Source organism: Anarhichas minor, unplaced genomic scaffold (genome assembly GCF_050575085.1).
Source record: "Anarhichas minor isolate MPS153535 unplaced genomic scaffold, ASM5057508v1 ptg000048l, whole genome shotgun sequence".
Lineage (NCBI taxonomy): Eukaryota > Metazoa > Chordata > Actinopteri > Perciformes > Anarhichadidae > Anarhichas > Anarhichas minor.
The window spans coordinates 820078-840394 of NW_027466494.1; the positions used below are offsets into that span (position 1 = coordinate 820078).

At 45.2% G+C, this 20317-nt stretch overlaps 1 protein-coding gene, 1 long non-coding RNA gene and 1 other non-coding gene across 7 annotated transcripts; 1 reads left to right on the forward strand and 2 right to left on the reverse strand.

The window, feature by feature from the left end:
* Nucleotides 1–365: 365 nt before the first annotated feature.
* On the forward strand, nucleotides 366–16293 carry LOC142971633 (bone morphogenetic protein receptor type-2-like). Its single transcript, XM_076112220.1, has 19 exons — nucleotides 366–578; nucleotides 1865–2003; nucleotides 4983–5171; nucleotides 5260–5469; nucleotides 5648–5755; nucleotides 5834–5925; nucleotides 6486–6713; nucleotides 7240–7354; nucleotides 9341–9501; nucleotides 9583–9730; nucleotides 10076–10212; nucleotides 10327–10463; nucleotides 11733–11910; nucleotides 12034–12103; nucleotides 12204–12283; nucleotides 12360–12479; nucleotides 12560–12739; nucleotides 13299–14547; nucleotides 14721–16293. Exons 2-19 carry the CDS (start codon nucleotides 1937–1939, stop codon nucleotides 15029–15031), a joined length of 3780 nt encoding a protein of 1259 aa, XP_075968335.1. The 5' UTR covers nucleotides 366–578; nucleotides 1865–1936; the 3' UTR covers nucleotides 15032–16293.
* LOC142971638 (uncharacterized) lies at nucleotides 8652–19412 on the reverse strand. Of its 5 annotated transcripts, none has more exons than XR_012959393.1 (6): nucleotides 18721–19412; nucleotides 13254–16110; nucleotides 12155–12395; nucleotides 11713–11863; nucleotides 10061–10193; nucleotides 8652–9720 (listed from the first exon to the last, which is right to left on the reverse strand). It is a non-coding gene; the product is annotated as an uncharacterized LOC142971638 (long non-coding RNA). The 5 variants fall into 5 exon arrangements; XR_012959394.1 differs by having other exon boundaries at nucleotides 8652–9484; nucleotides 9565–9720; nucleotides 12155–16110; XR_012959391.1 differs by having other exon boundaries at nucleotides 11718–11863; nucleotides 12155–16110.
* Nucleotides 8886–8996, reverse strand: trnal-caa (transfer RNA leucine (anticodon CAA)). Its single transcript has 2 exons — nucleotides 8959–8996; nucleotides 8886–8931 (listed from the first exon to the last, which is right to left on the reverse strand). It is a non-coding gene; the product is annotated as a tRNA-Leu (tRNA).
* Nucleotides 19413–20317: the final 905 nt, after the last annotated feature.

The following is a 20317-nucleotide window of genomic DNA, read 5'->3' on the forward strand; positions in this document are numbered from 1 at the left end:
TCATCATCATCATATGAGAGGCATGAAACCAACTTCATGAAACAAGTAAAACATAAATCAATAATCCATAAAGCTCTTGATATGATCTTGTTATTTTACGTCTTTTGTCTCTCATAAATATTCATGTATTTTATGATGGCTCTAGTTTTGCTTTAATTTGGTAGAATACTGCAGGAATGATTGAGGATAATATTGTTGGATATTGATATTTTGATCCTTCTTGCACTTCATGTTTATCAGTTTTTTTACAAACCGGAAACACGCCGACAGCTCGATGCTGGGGCTTTTATTCTGACAGGGTCCACCGGAAGCTCAGTGTGTGGTGTCGTCAGGACTGTGATGCGTCTTTGAGTCTGCAGACGAACCCAGCCTCATTCCGACCTGAGGAGTCTCTGGTTCTGGTCCACAGACTTGATCCACAGACCTGCTGCTGGATCCGGACTGATCGTAGAGAGGAGAGGAGAGTCCGAGCCGAGCCGAGCCAGACCCGAACCGACCCGAACAGAGCCCTAACACAGACAGAGACCAGACAGGCTGCTTCATCTACTCCTGCAGAGCCGACCGGAGTCTTCCTCCCGGTAAGAACCACACACACACACACACACACACACACACACACACACACACAGTTAACGTGTGACGGACCGGTGAGTGAGTGAGTGTGTGTGTGTGTGTGTGTGTGTGTGTGCACGCGCCACTCCCTTCCGTCCTCAGCTGTCAGAACGCCGTCCTTAAATTTACCTGCAGAAGAAGATCACAGGTGATCAATAATCTGATATCAGTGACTCTACGAGACACGCACGCACGCACGCACGCACGCACACACACACACACACACACACACACACACACACACGCACATACACACACGCACGCACACACACACACGCACGCACGCACACGCACACACATACACACGCACGCACACACATACCCACACACACCCACACATACCCGCACACACACCCATACATACCCGCACACACACACACACACACACACACCCACGCACACTCACACACAGGCGTGTATTACAGGTGTGTCAGGGAGAGACAGATGGATCATGAAGGTCAAGCTGAAATATTGAAATCACAGCTGATTAAAGGTCACGTGACTGATTATTGATGTGAATATATTCGTTTTTAAATATTATTATTATAATATATATTATATAATATTATGAGGTCACTATTGAGTCCTTTTAGTCCAATAGAGGGATTATAATATTATTATAATTTATTATAAAATAATAATAATAATATATATTATAATATTATTATACTAAAGTCTATTTTATTTATTTAGTAGACCATAATAAGAATATTAGACCGTATGTTTCATATAAAACAAGCTCACTATGAAGTTTTAATATTAAATGTGAGACTTCTATAAAAATGTACCCTTGGCTAAGCCCCGCCCCTCTAGCACAGGCTGACCAATCACAGCGTAGCGTTGTCATGTTGAACGTTGTGTAACAGTGAGACTCGTTAGCAGAGCTCGTTAGCATTAGCATGTCTATGCTATGCTATGCTAGCTACTGAAGGTCTACTGGAGAGACCCATCCACGTCCATGAGGAGGTCTGGAGAGACCCATCCATGTCTCTGAGGAGGTCCGGAGAGACCCATCCACGTCCATGAGGAGGTCCGGAGAGACCCATCCACGTCCATGAGGAGGTCTGGAGAGACCCATCCACGTCCATGAGGAGGTCCGGAGAGACCCATCCATGTCTCTGAGGAGGTCTAGAGGTCTCTGCTAGACCTGGTCCCAGATAAGAGGACCAGGATCATGGATGGACTTTAACTTTGTTTCTATAAAACTATTTTCTAAAAGTAAAAGTTTGTTATTTTCTCTGTTTTCTTTCAGGATGATCTGACCCAGGATCAGTGATGTTTGTGTGACGTCTACGGGGACTTGAACATTGGAGGTGGATCCAACATGGCCGCCGTGGGTGGAGCTTCATTAACGGTGTGTCTGTGCGTCCTGCTGCTGCCTGCTGTCACTGGTCAGTACACATAACATCATATCTTCATACCTTTTATTACAATATGCAGACTCATTTAGCCTAGCTTAGCACTAACTATGAGCAGAGGGAAACTGTTAATCTAGCTTAGCACTAACTATGAGCAGAGGGAAACTGTTAACCTAGCTTAGCACTAAGAGGAAGCAATACAACAGCTTGGTCTGGATAAACTGCTAGAAGAAGTTCAGCTGCCGTCATGCCCTGGTGAGAGCTCACAGAACCATTAGTTCGTCGGGTGTGTTACAGGAACACAGCTCACATTCCTGTTTATTCAACTAATTCCTTCTGCAATTAACTCATGACGCACACACACGCACACACACACACACATACACACAAAGACAGGAAGGTGGAATGTGGAGTGTGTGTCTTATCAAAGACATCACAAGAAAAACACAACCTGACACAGACTGGCTGACGACAGTGTCTATGTATTTGTGTGTGCGTGTGTGTGCGTGCGTCTCTCTGTTTGTGTGTGTGTGTGTCTCTGTTTGTGTGTGTGTGTGTCTCTGTTTGTGTGTGTGTGTGTGTCTGTCTGTGTGTGTCTGTCTGTTTGTGTGTGTCTGTCTGTGTCTGTCTGTCTGTCTGTGTCTGTCTGTCTGTTTGTGTGTGTCTGTCTGTTTGTGTGTCTGTGTCTCTGTCTGTCTGTTTGTGTCTGTCTGTCTGTCTGTCTGTCTGTCTGTCTGTCTGTCTGTCTGTCTGTCTGTCTGTCTGTCTGTCTGTCTGTTTGTTTGTGTGTGTGTGTGTGTGTTACAGTAGACTAAACAGTGACAGGGAGGGTCAGTCAGATTCCTGAGACTGAAGGATTTTAGGATTTACAGAACAAACGTGATACGGAGATGAATGAACAGTTTGTCCTGAAGGTGCCGTTTTAATTGTGCGACAGTTTCTGTAATTAATGGCATAGAGAATTTATTTTTACCGATGAGCTCATTATAAAGTCCTCTACATAGAACTCTACGCAGAGTGAGGAAGAGTGATTTCAGACAGTGTGAAAAAAATGACCCAAAAAGATTGCGACGGTCATAAACAAAGATGGCGACGGTCATAAACAAGATGGCGACGGTCATAAACAAAGATGGCGACGGTCATAAACAAGATGGCGACGGTCATAAACAAAGATGGCGACGGTCATAAACAAAGATGGCGACGGTCATAAACAAAGATGGCGACGGTCATAAACAAAGATGGCGAAGGTCATAAACAAGATGGCGACGGTCATAAACAAGATGGCGACGGTCATAAACAAGATGGCGACGGTCATAAACAAGATGGCGACGGTCATAAACAAAGATGGCGACGGTCATAAACAAGATGGCGACGGTCATAAACAAAGATGGCGACGGTCATAAACAAAGATGGCGACGGTCATAAACAAGATGGCGACGGTCATAAACAAGATGGCGACGGTCATAAACAAGATGGCGACGGTCATAAACAAAGATGGCGACGGTCATAAACAAGATGGCGACGGTCATAAACAAAGATGGCGACGGTCATAAACAAAGATGGCGACGGTCATAAACAAGATGGCGACGGTCATAAACAAAGATGGCGACGGTCATAAACAAAGATGGCGAAATTATAGAACAATAATAAAGACACTTCTTGATATTTTATTGCTATTTTACCTGTTATAACAATATCAAACTCCTATGAAGAGGAGAACTGCAGCAGTTGAGAAATCGCTCTTTGTCGTTCATCTCCAGCGTGACACTTTTCAGAAAATGTTGTTTGTTCTGAAGTGTCTTTCAACTTTACATTTCTTGTTGTTTGCTAATTTCTCGCCACATATCAAGCAGGTGAGCAGGTGAGCCAGCATCGTTGGCAGTGAAAGCAAGTGAAGACTATTTTCCTCCGTGACTTTTCTTTTTTTGGATTCATCCATTGATAAAAATGCAAATCATGATTAGCCACCTGCAGGGAAAGGCGCTCGACAGCGACGTCATAGGATGTGACGCACATTTTAGTTGACAAAATATTAAAACATTTTTTATTTTCAGTGACACAGTATCACCCCAAACTCCAAGATAAGAGGAGTTCCCTTTGAAAGATTGTCCACTGTGCAAAGAATAAAACAAAGGGAGGGCTTATTGATGCTTATTTTGTTCTGCACAACTATTGTGAAGTCCACAGATAAACTGTAAAGGAGCAAAAGCACAAGTGCTCTCCAGTAGGACAGAGACTTCAGCCTCCAGCAGAGCTACGAGTGAGAACAGACAACAGGAAGCGAGTGAGAGACGTGTGTTGACCACATTTATGGATCATAATCTAGTGAACCTCTTTGAGTGAGTGTTAATATTAAAGTAAATATGATGTGAGAGAGAGAGAGACCTGCAGCGTTGTAACGAAGTCTGAAAAATAAAACTTCTAAAACTTTCCACGAACTGTCTGTTTGAGTTCATAGAGGAAGATCTTAGAGAAGATTAAGAATCAAACACGACCGTTCATTATGAAAGACTACTTTATTACTCTGTCGTATTATTTTAACTAAGCAACCAATCTACTTCCTGTTTACATCGGCACCATCACGCCCAGTGTACGTGAAGAGTCACGTGATGTTTGTTTTCAGGCGTTGTATTCTGGACGGAGATCGTTTAGAAGATGATGCTGAAGCGTGTGGACGGAGATGGTTTTCGTATTAAAGCGTGTTAGTGTGGACATAGCCTCAGGGCCCTGCTCTAAACACACATTAATGACCACTTTCAGTACAAAGTGTGGACCTCCTCTTGTTCAGCGCTGCTTGGTTTGTTGTTGACGTTGACATGAATGAACTCGACAGACCATCATTCAGCCGGTTGTTCTGTTGAGGGAACGTTTTCACTGAGAGACGAAATGTTGGGACATCGGACTAATGGACCTCTTCAGCCTGAGGCAGGATGTCCTGTCGTCCTTCAGACAGAGAGGCTGCTGGGAGTTTTTACGACAGTCAGATTATTATTATTAACCCTTTGTGTTCAGGTCTACAGTCGGAGGACAGACAGTGTGCCTTCACTGACCAGCTCCAGGGGGCGGAGCCTCACAGCGAACCGACTAATGAGCTGCGAGGAGTGGTGCGAGACAACGGCACGGTCCGCTGCATCCGCGGCTCCCGCTGCTATGGATTGTGGGAAAAGAGACCAGACCGGGAAATACACCTGGTCAAGCAAGGCGAGACTCACACACCTACACAATCTCACACACACACACACACACACACACACACACACACACTGAACACATGTTGCCTGTCTTCCAGGTTGCTGGACTCACACTGGCAACGAGCAGGAGTGTCACAGCGACCGTTGCCTTGTGACTACGACACCGTCTCAGATCCAGAATGGCAGCTACAGGTTCTGCTGCTGCAGCCGAGACCTCTGCAACGCCAACTTCACCGAGGCCCCGCCCACCGCCGACACCCCCGCCCTGAGGCCGATGAAGTCAGACGGGCAGGACGACAGACAGACAGGTGAGAGGTCTCCCTGAACTGACCAATCACGTGCCTCGTGTCGGTCGGGTAGAAGATTCCATTGGTGGAGGATAAATCCAGAGGTCTGATGCTAACGTTAGCTCAGCTCGTTTCTCCGATAACGTTTCTGTCTTGAGTTGTGATGTCATAGTCATGTTAGTAATGATGTCATCATCAGACCACCAGCCGCTGCGGCGGGAGGAGACGGCGCTCATCGCACTGGTAACCGTCGCCATAGCAGCCGTCATCATTGTGGCGTTGTTCCTGGGATACCGCATGATGAAAGGTGCTCACACACACACACACACACTCACACACACGATGGATTCATAAATACTAACCGTGTATTTGTTTGTGTATTCAGGGAAGCAGAAACACGGTCTGTCGGCTCTGGATGTGATGGAGGCAGCAAACACAGATGCTGCTGTCGACCTGGACCATCTGAAGCTACTGGAGGTACACACACACACAAATTGATATGTTGAACTTTATAAACATGTTCAGGTACTCTGTTCAGAGTACCTGAACAGAGTACCTGAACAGGTAGAGAACAGAGTACCTGAACAGGTAGAGTACAGAGTACCTGAACAGGTAGAGTACAGAGTACCTGAACAGGTAGAGTACAGAGTACCTGAGCAGGTAGAGAACAGAGTGCCTGAACAGGTAGAGAACAGAGTGCCTGAACAGGTAGAGAACAGAGTACCTGAACAGGTAGAGAACAGAGTACCTGAACAGGTAGAGTACAGAGTACCTGAACAGGTAGAGAACAGAGTACCTGAACAGGTAGAGTACAGAGTACCTGAACAGGTAGAGTACAGAGTACCTGAGCAGGTAGAGAACAGAGTGCCTGAACAGGTAGAGAACAGAGTACCTGAACAGGTAGAGAACAGAGTGCCTGAACAGGTAGAGAACAGAGTACCTGAACAGGTAGAGAACAGAGTACCTGAACAGGTAGAGAACAGAGTACCTGAACAGGTAGAGAACAGAGCACCTGACCCTCTCCTTCCTCCCGACAGCTGATTGGTCGAGGTCGTTACGGCTCGGTGTTTCGTGGCTGTCTTAACGAGCGCTGTGTGGCTGTTAAACTCTTCAGTTCGTCCAACCGGCTGAACTTCTCCAACGAGCGCTCCGTCTACCGTCTGCTGCTGCAACACGACAACATCGCTCGCTTCCTCACCGCCGACGAGAGGACGGCCGCCGACGGACGACCAGAGTTCCTGATCCTCATGGAGTTCTACCCACATGTAAGAGTACTCTGGTAGAAGTATTCTTAAAAGTACAAGTACCCACTGTGCAGTATTATATTATATTATATTCATTGATGCATTAATGTGTTCATCATGTTAGTGTTGCAGCTCATTTATAGATAGTAGATAATAACTGAAGTGATCAGGAGGCTGTAATGCTCTCTGCAGGCTGTAGGGGGCAAACAGCCGTCTGTCTGACTCCTGCAATCCTGTTATTGTGCTGGAAGACGGCGCCTTCAGTCCTACTTCCTGTCTGGAACACACACCCTCACATACACACACACACCCACACACACACCCACACACACAGGTTGGTTCATTGCATTCGTCTGCAGCAGTCAGACAGTAGTTACCAGCTTGACTGTCTGTCTCACTTATTATTTATTATTATATATATATATATATATATATTTAGATACAGACACACATATTTCAACTGTTTAAAGTGTTCACACCTGTAACAGACAAACAGGTGTGTTCTCTTCATCTATAGTTACAGATTCTGTCTGTCTGTCTGTCTCAGGGCTGTCTGTCTCGCTACCTGTCTGTCCACACAGTGGACTGGTCTACCTGCTGCAGGATGACTCATGGAGTGACGAGAGGACTTGCCTTCCTGCACACTGAACTCTACAGAGGAGGTATTATTATTATAATAATTAGTATTATCATTATCATTGTTATTGTTATTATCATTGTTATTATTATTATTATCAGTATTATTATTATTATAATAATAATAATAATTATTATTATTATCAGTATTGTTATTATAATAATAATTGTTATTATTATTATCATCAGTATTAGTATATTTTCCTGTGTGTGTGTGTTCAGGTATTAAAACCTCTTAAGCACGACGCCCCCGAATTTGGGGGCTATTGGGCTCAGCCCCCCTGAAAAAATTGTTTGGATTTGTACTTTTTTTTTTACCGGATTAAACAGCAACGTATGGGCAACACTATCATATAAGTCACTTCTTACACACTCCAAACACAACTATAGACTACTAATATAAGCATCTAGAAAATGTGGCATAAAAGGACGAATTTCTGGCCAAAAATCGCCGTTATGTGTACTGCAAATCAACATAGCACCACGAAGCTAGCGGCTAGCCGGCTAATCCGCACATCGTTTAGCATTAGCATTCGACACAGAACGCATAAATACCTTCGGTTTTTCTCTCCGTGAAACCAGTAGAAAGCTGTGAGTGGACAACGGTACCATGGCAGTGCCCTTCACCTGAAAAAATCGTTGGTTTTTGGTCATGTTTTATGAAAAATTATGACAATAACATCGAAAATGATCCAGTTCAGAGCTACCATCATTGTTGGCAACTGCATCCTGTCTGACTTTCAGCCAATGGAATTTTACACTCGGGGATACGCGGCACTTCTTGCAACGTTACTCGCTGAAACTTCTGTCAATCAACACCCGCTTCGACACCCGCCTACCTGAGACTCTGACGCGTCGAAGGTGGGCTCATTGACTGAAATCGACCGATGATAGGCTGAGCTACAGCGCCATACACACGCATCAACTGAGAAAATCCTATGGATGAGAGCCAGAAACAGGCTCTGACAGCACCCTGGCTCTCAAAATGATTCTAAACAGCTGTATTTGGATGTATTGAATAATATGAGTGATAAAAAAAAGTGAAATATATAGTTATATAGTATATAAAAGTACAATGTAAGAGCTGCAACAGCTGGTTCCAGAATGACGACCTCGCGTGACCTCTCTATACTAAAGCCTCTTATTCTTCACTTTATCTCAGCCAAACGTTATTCTACGACTACTGATACATAGGTTGTGCTATGATTTGGGAGAGTTTTTAGGCTGCCAGCTGCATTATTTCAAAAACAAAATATCAATAAAAGTGCTTTTTTTTCAGGTGAACCTGAATATTTTCAATTTGAAGAAAGAAAAGAAACCAAGAAAAGAAAGAAACCATTTTTATTGTCATATACACGAAATTTGCCTTCTGCATTTGACCCATCCCTGTATATAGGGAGCAGTGGGCTGCCAATGATAGGCGCCCGGGGAGCCGGGGGTTCAGTGTCTTGCTCAGGGACACTACGACACGTGGCACGTCCCAGTCGAGGACCGTTGACCCTGCGGTTACCAGACAACCCTCTTAACCCAGTGAGCCACGGTCGTCCCCCAAACTATTGTCAGAAGTGGGATTCGAATCCACGCCTCCATTCGGAGACCAGAAGTCCCAACTCTGTGGAAGGTTCGTCACCTTGAGTCTGGCGCCTTAGACCGCTCGGCCATCCTGACAATGATAATGATGAGCTGTGTAATATCTTCATGTACTATATTAACCAGCAACATATACACAATATTTACCCATCTGAACAATCTCAAAGTGTTATCTGATTATAGCATCAAACATTATTAAAATAGACCTTGTAGTTACAGAACTCTGGTCACTTTAGTATGGGTATGCCATTTTCGAGCAGAGGCCTAAAAATAGGGCCCGAGCTTAAGAGGTAAATGAACAAACAGCTCTCTGTAGATTAGTTGTAGTGTTTCATGGTGAACATCACTGCTCCCCCTGCTGGTGACTGGAGGAACTGTTTCTGTTTCTTCTGTCTCCTCCACATTCCTCTGTCCCCCCTCAGACCAGTATAAACCAGCAGTGGCCCACAGAGATGTGACCAGTAGGAACGTCCTGGTCCGGTCCGATCTGTCCTGCGTCCTCGCTGACTTCGGTCTGTCCATGAATCTGACAGGAAGTCGTCCCTGTCGCCCCGGAGACGACGACACTGTGGCGATATCTGAGGTGAGGTCATGTGACAGGTGTCAGGTGATGTCCACAGGTGTGAGCAGAGACGTGAGGGCTCACCTGTGTGTGTGTCTACAGGTGGGGACAGTGCGCTACATGGCCCCGGAGGTTCTGGGCGGAGCTCTGAACCTTCGGGACTGTGAGTCGGCGCTGAAGCAGGTGGATGTTTACGCTCTGGGGCTGCTCTACTGGGAGAGCTTCAGGAGGTGCTCTCACCTGTTCACAGGTGAGTCACACAACACAGTACCACGTATTAAAGTCAAATACCACAAGTACTTTGTCCTCAGCTGTCCTCACCTGTTCTGTTCTCACCTGTTCTGTCCTCACCTGTTCTCGCCTGTTCTCACCTGTTCTGTCCTCACCTGTTCCCACCTGTCCTCAGTTGTTCTCACCTGTTCTGTCCTCACCTGTTCTGTCCTCACCTGTTCTGTCCTCACCTGTTCTGTCCTCACCTGTCCTCTTATGTAAATACATAGAATCACACGTGGATCATGAGTCAAAGTACAGACGTATTGATGAAACTGAGTACTAGTATCAGTACTACATAATAATGTACCTGATGTGTGTACAGGTGAAGCAGTACCTGAGTACCAGCTAGCGTTCCAGGCCGAGCTCGGGAACCATCCCAGTTTTGAAGAGATGCAGATTCTCGTCGCCAGAGAGAAGTTCAGACCCAGATTCCCTGAAGCCTGGAAGGAAAACAGCCTGGTTAGTGTTCCTGTCCACACAGGTTCTGTCCTCACCTGTTCTCACCTATTATCACCTGTTCTGTCAGTAGTACTGTGTCAGTAGTACTGTGTCCCTGGCTTTGTGTATTTGTAGGTGTTGCGTTCCCTGAAGGAGACGATGGAGGACTGTTGGGATCAAGACGCTGAAGCTCGACTCACCGCTCAGTGTGCTGAGGAGAGACTGAGTGACCTCACACTGCTAAGCACACACAACGCAGTACACAACCACAGGTACACACACATCAGTACACAACCACAGGTACACACACACACACTAGTACACAACCACAGGTACACACACACACACACACACCAGTACACAACCACAGGTACACACACACACATCAGTACACAACCACAGGTACACGCACACACACACACACCAGTACACAACCACAGGTACACACACACACATCAGTACACAACCACAGGTACACGCACACACATCAGTACACAACCACAGGTACACACGCACACACACACCAGTACACAACCACAGGTACACACACACACATCAGTACACAACCACAGGTACACGCACACATCAGTACACAACCACAGGTACACGCACACACACACATCAGTACACAACCACAGGTACACGCACACACACACATCAGTACACAACCACAGGTACACGCACACACACACATCAGTACACAACCACAGGTACACGCACACACACACATCAGTACACAACCACAGGTACACGCACACACACACATCAGTACACAACCACAGGTACACACACACACATGAGTACACAACCACAGGTACACACACACACATCAGTACACAACCACAGGTACACACACACACATCAGTACACAACCACAGGTACACACACACACACATCAGTACACAACCACAGGTACACACACACACATCAGTACACAAGCACAGGTACACGCACACATCAGTACACAAGCACAGGTACACGCACACATCAGTACACAACCACAGGTACACACACACACATCAGTACACAACCACAGGTACACACACACACACATCAGTACACAACCACAGGTACACACACACACACACATCAGTACACAACCACAGGTACACACACACACATCAGTACACAACCACAGGTACACACACACGCACACATCAGTACACAACCACAGGTACACACACACACATCAGTACACAACCACAGGTACACACACACGCACACATCAGTACACAAGCACAGGTACACGCACACATCAGTACACAACCACAGGTACACGCACAGGTACACGCACACATCAGTACACAACCACAGGTACACGCACACGCACACATCAGTACACAACCACAGGTACACGCACACACACACATCAGTACACAACCACAGGTACACACACACACACACCAGTACACAACCACAGGTACACACACACATCGGTACACAACCACAGGTACACACACACATCAGTACACAACCACAGGTACACACAACCACAGGTACACACACACAGTTAATAACTACTTTACTGGTTTCTCTCTCAGGAATCTGTCTCAGGGCCGATGGCCTCCTCCGGTTGGCTCCGCCTCCTCCTACATAGAGGATCTCCAGGTGGGCGTGGTCAAGAATCTCCAGGGAGACGTCGTCAAGACGACCACGAGTGCAGCAGAAGGTTCTGAAAAGAACATAAACTTTATAAACTATGAGAGACAGCAGACACAGGTACACACCATCATATTCATTATATTTATTATATTTCATTATATTTAATTGTATTTATATATTTCATTATATTTCATTATATTTATTCTATTCATTATTCGTCTCTCTCTCCATCTGTCTCAGGCTCGCTCGTCCACACACATCAATGTGTTGACCAGCACCGCCTCCACCCTCTGCACCATTATAGAGTCCGGTGTGTCTCTCTCACACACACACACACACACACACACACACTCACACTCACACATTGGAGTGGACATGTCCTCAGTAACTGTGTCCCTGATGTCCTCCAGGTGTCCCCGTGTCCAGTGGTCCAGTCTGTTTGCAGCTGACAGAAGAAGACCTGGAGGCCATCAAACTGGACCCCAACGAGGTCTTTGTTATTGATTACTGTAGTCTCTCCTTCTGAGCCAACACATCGATAACGTGTCCACATTCTGTCTCCACAGGTTGAGAAGAACTTGAGAGAAAGTTCTGATGAAAACCTGATGGAACATTCAAAGAAACAGTTTGGTTCAACGGAGCATGGACCTGCCAGCCTGCTGTACCACCAGATCCTCCAGACCGAGGTCCAGTAGTCCTCCTACCTCACTGAATGCTGTTGTTTAATGTTCGTAGTAACCGACCTCTGGTCCCGTCGCTCCTCTAGGTGAACCACTCTGTGCTGGTTCTTCAGGGTGATCGGGGGGTTCTTGGTCGGTTTGATGCCCCTCCTCCCTCTAAACAACAGAACCTGCCCCAGAGACCCACCAGCCTCTACCTTCTCCACAAAACCAAGGACACCTCCTCCCGACTTAAGCTAGGGAAGCTCAAGTCAAATCACAGACAGGTACAGTAGGAAGTGACCATATTAGGACTGAGGAGGAGTGACGTAGAGACCTGTCAATCACTGTATAGCCCCGCCCTAAAGCATACCCTGCTTTATGGTCTATTAGAGACCTGTCAATCACCGTGTAGCCCCGCCCTAAAGCATCCCCTGCTTTATGGTCTGTTTGACTCTAAATGGACCATAATGTACTAAATGAACATCATGCTGTATTGAAGAAGACTTGAAACTAGAGATTGAGACCATAAACTCATGTTTACAATGTTTACTGAGGTAATAAATCAAGAGAGAAGTAGTCATTTTCTCATAGACTTCTATACAACCAGAGGAGTCGCCCCCTGGTGGTCACTAGAGAGAATGCAGCTTTAACACATGAAGCTTTGACTTTAGAGAACCAGAGGTTGTCTCCTGATCGCAACATGAAAGTAAACAGTATTGTAGAGAAGTGAGCCAAAGATCTGATACTAGAACTCCTTTCTGGTTTGGTGTCACAACTTCATTCAAAGGAATCTCATACCGTATGTTTAGTTGTGTCACTGATCCAGAATGTTCTGTGTTTCAGGTGGAAACAGGTGTCGCTAAGATGAACACGGTAACGGTCGCCACAGCTGTAGAGCCCCATCAGGTAACCACAGTGACCAACAACATCACCACGAGAGGCAGCGTCGAATCCGGCGGTCGAGTCGTCTCCAGATCGATGGTCGCCAACGGCTACAGCGCCGGCGTTCCCACCCTGGTGACGAACGGTGTGACAGGAGGAGGTCAAACCAATCCGGCGGGGCCGCAGCTGGAGGAGGAGGACAAGATGGAGGCGGCGGTGATCGGAGGAGAGGACAACCGTATGTACCTGCTCAACTCCAGTCCGGATGAACACGAACCGCTGCTGAAGAGACAACAGCTGCCAGCTGAGAGCGAGCCCCTTCCTCATCTGCATCATCATCGTCATCAGTCACAGACCGGCAACACCGTGTCGGGACAAGGCTCGAACTCCAACAACAACAACAACAGAGCGGCGTTGGGGTCAAATGTGAAGATCCAGGGTTTGAAGGTTGAACCCGAAAGGATGATCGGTTCAGAGGTCCATCAGGGTTGGAGCATCGACGATCCTAAACCTGAGCCACATCCACCAAGTCAGCAGAGGAGTGAGTCTCCTGTTACTGGTCCAGCTGGACCAGCTACATCGGACCATGATCCAACACCACAGGATAGAGGTCATGGTTCAGATACATTCCCATGTGTCCAGAGAGCCCATTTTGCAGAACCAGTACTGACCCCTGAATCATCCAGAAGCCCAAAGGCTCATCCTGTCCACTCTACTGCCACTGCACTGGTACCAGACCGTACAAATACAGATTCTGGCTCAGCTCCGATCCTGGCAAAAGCTCCAGTGCCAATCCCAGAGGCCCCAGGATCCCCAGCTTCACAAGCACAAGACCCGGACACCTCAACCTCACCTTCAACAGCCCTGCTTTTAAATGCCCTAACTCTTGGTCCAGAAGTTCAAGCCCTAAAACTTCCAGTCTCAGATCCAGAAGCTCCAGTCCAAGAAGCTCCAATCGTGAATCCAAAAGCTTCAGTTTTAGAGTTTCAAGTCTCAGCAAATCCAGCTCCAGAACCTCTAGCTTTGGAATCTCAACATTTAGGAACCACAGCTCTTGCAGAAGCTTCAGCTCCAGAACCTGCAGCTCTACAAAGTCCCGCCTTAGATCCAGAAACTCCAGGTCTGCTGCAGACCCAGATGGGAAAGGCCAAAGCCAAGAGGCGTCAGCGTCCTTGTTCCCTGGACCTGTCCTCCTCCTGCATCTCCTCAGGTGAGTCAAGATTAAGTGTTGAAGAATTGATTGGTGCCAAAGTACCATAAAGTACATGCTCAGAATCAGGGGGATAGAGGTTCAAGCTCCCAAAGTACCACTCAATAAATGTTGTGTATCTGTGATTTTAACTCTAATAATGTTTCTTCCTCTCTCTTCCTCCTCTTCATAAGATTTTTCCCTGACAGATAATGACAGTCTGAGCGCTTCAGGAGAGAAAATAAAACATCGTGTCAAGACTCCGTACACCCTTAAGAAATGGCGTCCGGCCTCATGGGTCGTCTCCACGGATACAGCTCTCAACCCAGACTTCGACTTCAACCCCAGTGGCAGTAGCAGCCAGACCCATTCATCTTCTGGTCTTCATGGAGCAGGGAGCATCTTCAAAAGCAATCAGTCCAAATCCAGCATGGCTGTGTTTCTGGTCGGAGGCGGAGCCACGGCGACCACGACCTCAGAGCACGACGGAGTGACCTGCTTCTAAAGCTGTCGTTTGATTAAAAAGGAGAGCAGATTAATTTTTTTCACTTCTTTGTCTTCCTTCTCTTTTTGTTTTGGAAAATGGAGTTCACCATTCAGCCTCCCCAGAACTAAACACTCTTTGAAGGACAGTTACCGAGCGGCCGAGTCCAGTGACCGCTTCACCCCTCTGACTTTCTAGCCGTGACCCTGTCTGTGTAGCATAAACGTCCATGATGTCCAGGAGATATTTCTGTTTGTGGATTCCCGAACTTCTAGATGATTGGCTTCTGTCGCAAATAGTCTTGTGGCTAATCGAGTATCGGTAAGGCCTTGACCCTACCTGGGTCACGAATTTACCTAGAAGGCCACTAAAGCAGACGTTCGGGGTCCACTAAAGTATGTTCCTCTCTAGTAGACGTCCGGGGTCCACTACAGTATGTTCCTCTCTAGTAGACGTTCGGGGTCCACTACAGTATGTTCCTCTCTAGTAGACGTTCGGGGTCCGCTACAGTAGTTCCTCTCTAGCAGACGTCCGGGGTCCGCTACAGTATGTTCCTCTCTAGTAGACGTCAGGGGTCCACTACAGTATGTTCCTCTCTAGCAGACGTCCGGGGTCCGCTACAGTATGTTCCTCTCTAGTAGACGTCGGGGGTCCACTACAGTATGTTCCTCTCTAGTAGACGTCGGGGGTCCACTACAGTATGTTCCTCTCTAGTAGACGTCGGGGGTCCACTACAGTATGTTCCTCTCTAGCAGACGTTCGGGGTCCACTACAGTATGTTCCTCTCTAGTAGACGTCGGGGGTCCACTACAGTATGTTCCTCTCTAGTAGACGTCGGGGGTCCACTACAGTATGTTCCTCTCTAGTAGACGTCGGGGGTCCACTACAGTATGTTCCTCTCTAGCAGACGTTCGGGGTCCACTACAGTATGTTCCTCTCTAGTAGACGTCGGGGGTCCACTACAGTATGTTCCTCTCTAGCAGACGTTCGGGGTCCACTACAGTATGTTCCTCTCTAGCAGACGTCAGGGTCCTACTGCAACTCATTATGTGGCTCTTGGGTTTGGTAGGTCGGCGTGGCGTAGAACCCCCGTCCGAGGACTGAAATTGACAGAGGATTTTGGGTCAGTTGTTATATATTTTTAAAGCACTTTAAAGAAAGTTAGCATTATTTAGAGAACTACAAACCAGACACTCGTGTGGTTGCTATAGTTTTTGTATGATTTTGAAGATGTGATCTTGCTTTAAAGCCTTTACTCTATGCAGTCAGCTCATGACGTATCAACACACTACTGTTGGGGGGGGGGGGGGGGGGGCCTTTGTTCTTTATCCTCTAGTCTGCACTCTTTTATGAAGTTTTTTAATCTGCCTTGTGAGGTCTCCTGTGACAGCCATGTTAGAGAAAGGAGAGAGGAAGTGAGGAAGAAAGGAAAGGATAGATGAGTCTTGTGACCTTCGTAACCTCGGCCACGTTCAACCTCCTCAGGAAACTTTAACAGCGCTGATGAAGGCCGGAACACTCACACATTTATTATTATTATTATTATTATTATTATTATTTAAAACGTATGAAAAGATGAGCAGAAGAAGAAAAGAGACGAGAGGAAAATCTGTCAGAAGAAAGAAGACGAAAAGACGCCTTCAAACGACTCCCCAGCGGTCTTATATTTAAATGTTGTGTTCGTCATCCAGTCTTTAAGTGGGTTTAATAAGGAAGTATCATGTAAAGTGAATTAAAGATATTCTAGTTGACGCCTTCTCATTATAACAAAGCCCTCAAAAACATATTCATAAAAGCATTCAGTAGCACATTTCTACAATGTCGCATCTGTTTTAATTAAAGAAAAGACAGGAATTTAGTGAGAAAATGAACCAGACTGAAGTCATTCCATTTTCTGCTTTTTTATATTTATGTTCTGAAATGTTTTTTTTGAATGGCTGATTTCATAAATGCCAAGTTGTGAGCTGATGGTTTGAATATATATGAGACAGACCTGTAACTGCTCCTTTAAATGAATTACAATAATTATACTGAACATTTAGAGAATATTACACATTATTTATCCTTACACTTATCAGATCTGTTTCTCCTTCCTTCCTTTTCCTCAACATTAATATCATCATACTGTTATTTTAATGTATTTAAGATGCTTTCTAATATGTTTCTGTTTTGTTATTTTTGTATTTTCTACTGTTTGTACTGTTTTTAAATATGCTAATGTGTACAGATGACAATTATTTGGTTTAGCTAGCTCTGGTTTAGCTAGCTCTGGTTTAGCTAACTCTGGTTTAGCTAACTCTTGTTTAGCTAGTCCTGGTTTAGCTAGCTCTGGTTTAGCTAGCTCTGGTTTAGCTAGCTCTGGTTAAGGTAGTTCTGGTGTAGCTATCGCTGGTTTAACTAGCTCTGGTCTATCGAGCCATGGTGTAGCTAGCCCTGGTTTTGCTAGCCCTGGTTAAGCTAATCCTGGTTTTGCTAGTCTTGCTCTGGAAGCTTCTTTTCTTTCACATTATCGGAGTATGATTTGAGAACGTTGTGTGTTCAGACATTCAGACTGAGTGCGAAACACATTTCCACCTCGCGGTCAACGTGCGACTTACCAGATATTAGCTGTAGCTAGCTAGCAAAGTATGCAATGAGTGTGATCAAACCTAAATCTAAATTGTGCATGTGAACACACACTCAGGCTGGATGTTGTGGACGACCCCTTTAAAGTAACTGTAGCTCACATAGTTCCCATAGAGCTCCATGGAGAGGACCTACATTTAGAAATAACACACTTTAACCATGTTCAGCATCCTGCATGAAATATCTCATTAAAATGTTTTATTTCTCACGTCTCTTCAGCCGTTTGTTCTCTAAACTCTGAGTTACTGTATAATATTCTATTCGTGTATATTGTAGATACAAACAAACATATTTAACTGCTATAAGTCTTCTGGGATGTTTGCCTGTCTGTTGTTGAATGTTCTGTGTATTTCTTTAGTTATCCATTTGTATTATTGATAGTTTTTGACTTTCCAGTGGTGTAAATACTGTGTATCACTACTTTCATATGGGAACCACCTGTACTACTACTAGTGTATAATACATGATACACCTGTACACAAAGCACGTAACAGTCCTGTAGATCTCTGCTGGTTCATAACATGAAAACATCATAATATCATAATTTCAAAACATAATATGACATGCTGAAGCTCATCGTTGAATAAAGAGTTTTATTATGTCTCGTCTGGTGTGAAGCTTCTATTTGACTGTAAATCAGAGTCGTTGAAGTATTCTTATAAAATATATATGTATATATACATATATATATTATACTGTGTTGATGTACAGCTAGTAGTATCTACAAGGTGTGGACATCAGGACACACGTGACACTGGTGTGATATTCTTTGAAACATCTGTGAATATCAGGTATTGTCAGAGACAATAAGGAATCCTTCTCCTTCTTAAATATAATTGGAAGGTATTGATGACAGAACATTTATAACCTCCTTTAGGAGCTTTAATACGTTACTTAGCTCATGTTTGTTCACTTCAGTTTTAAAATGTCTAACTTTTAAATGGAGTTTGGTGTGAAACCCTCTACTGGCACTATTTATTAGACATCATGAAACAATAGATATGTGATGCAGATCATTCCCATTCGTGAATATGATTTCACAATAAGTTGCTTTTGAGTTTTATGTGTAAAAAGATTAACTTTACCTTGTTTTCTTGCTGCTTCCATGTTTTCTAATCCTCTCAGAACGACTGTGAAGATCCTCAGTCCTCTCCAGGGCCCCGTTCCTCGTACGTGCCTAACTGAGTTAGCCGGATACTTTTCAGGATAAGATGACGTAGATCAGGCTTTTCGGTTCCACGAAGCAAGTTTGGCAAAATCACCATGGCAACACATCCATAACCTTGAACCTGCTCCAGCGCAGGCTAACTGAAGGTAGCTGGATAAGATGCCACTCCCCCGGAAAACATGGCAGCTCCTGTCATATACGGTAGTCTAATGCGCTTGCGCATCTACCGGGGGTTATACGGGAGTTCCGGAAATGCATGTAAAGTGAGACACACGGTGATCCATTAAAGCAGCTGAGCAAACTAAGAAGCCTCTATTGCATTAATGTACAGCTCCCTTCCTCAGAGATCCACTGATGAAGGAGGATATTAGTTAGATTAGTGTTTTATAGGGAGAGAGTTCTTCCACATCGCCAAGATCCGTCATCACATCATGATGACTTCCTGTACGAGCGCTATCCATTCTGCCCACAAGGAGTCATTTATTTACAGACCTTCTGGAGCATACATTGAACACCACACGCTGCAGCCGAGCATTGACTCTCACACACTGGATGCAGCCTTGAGCTGTTCTGCGAGTGGTACATTGTTGTACAGTGTCGGTGCGGAGAACATGGGGAAAGCCGCTGCATGCCGTGCTGTTGGTGAAGTTTATTTAGCGCTTAATAAACTTATGGATGTGTTCATTACATCACCATGGCACATATTGTACTGACTCAGCATTCTGAGTAATGTGTGTGTGTTAGTGTTTACTTGCTCTCATGTCCTCTTGATGGCTGCGTTGCATACATGAGGGTTAAAGCACTCATAATGATATGACAGTGTTATTAGTACACCAGCATATCATTACTGTAGAACATGATGAAGGTGGACTCATGATAAGAATAGAGAGAATCACACTATTTATCTTCACTGCTTCAGTTGATTGAATGTCTGATGATGAATAATACACACACACACACTGATCCGCCCACACACAGACTCACACACAGATTCAAACTGCTAGTTCTATATGGTAATCTACACATACATGTATATACACATATATAGTACATGATACATGAGGGCATACAGTACATATATCCTCATATTAATGAGTATCAGTTAGATCCTCTTTGGGCTTGTTTTTATCTTATTGTAACGGACTGAAGACATATAATGTTAACCTGTTATGTTAGGTGTTATGGTGTTTACAGAAAGTGTTCTAAGATGTTATATAAGATTGGTTCTTGCATTTACGGAGGTCAGTGAAGGCCTCATGCCTGGTGGGATGTTGTGTTTTGTGTACCTGGACGACGAGAGTTAGTCTATGACCGGGAGCAGATGGTTAAAGATGTTACAGAACGTTAACAGTGTTGACTGTTTGTTGGCGTAAGCTACGGCCCACAGTAGCCTGTGTACTGTCCGCAAATAAAGGACCACAAGAAAATAACGTCTCGTAGCTTTCCTGAGTAAGGGTCGCTACATTATTCTGAAAGAGTTGAGATCATTATTGTCGCTATAGATCTCATTGGAT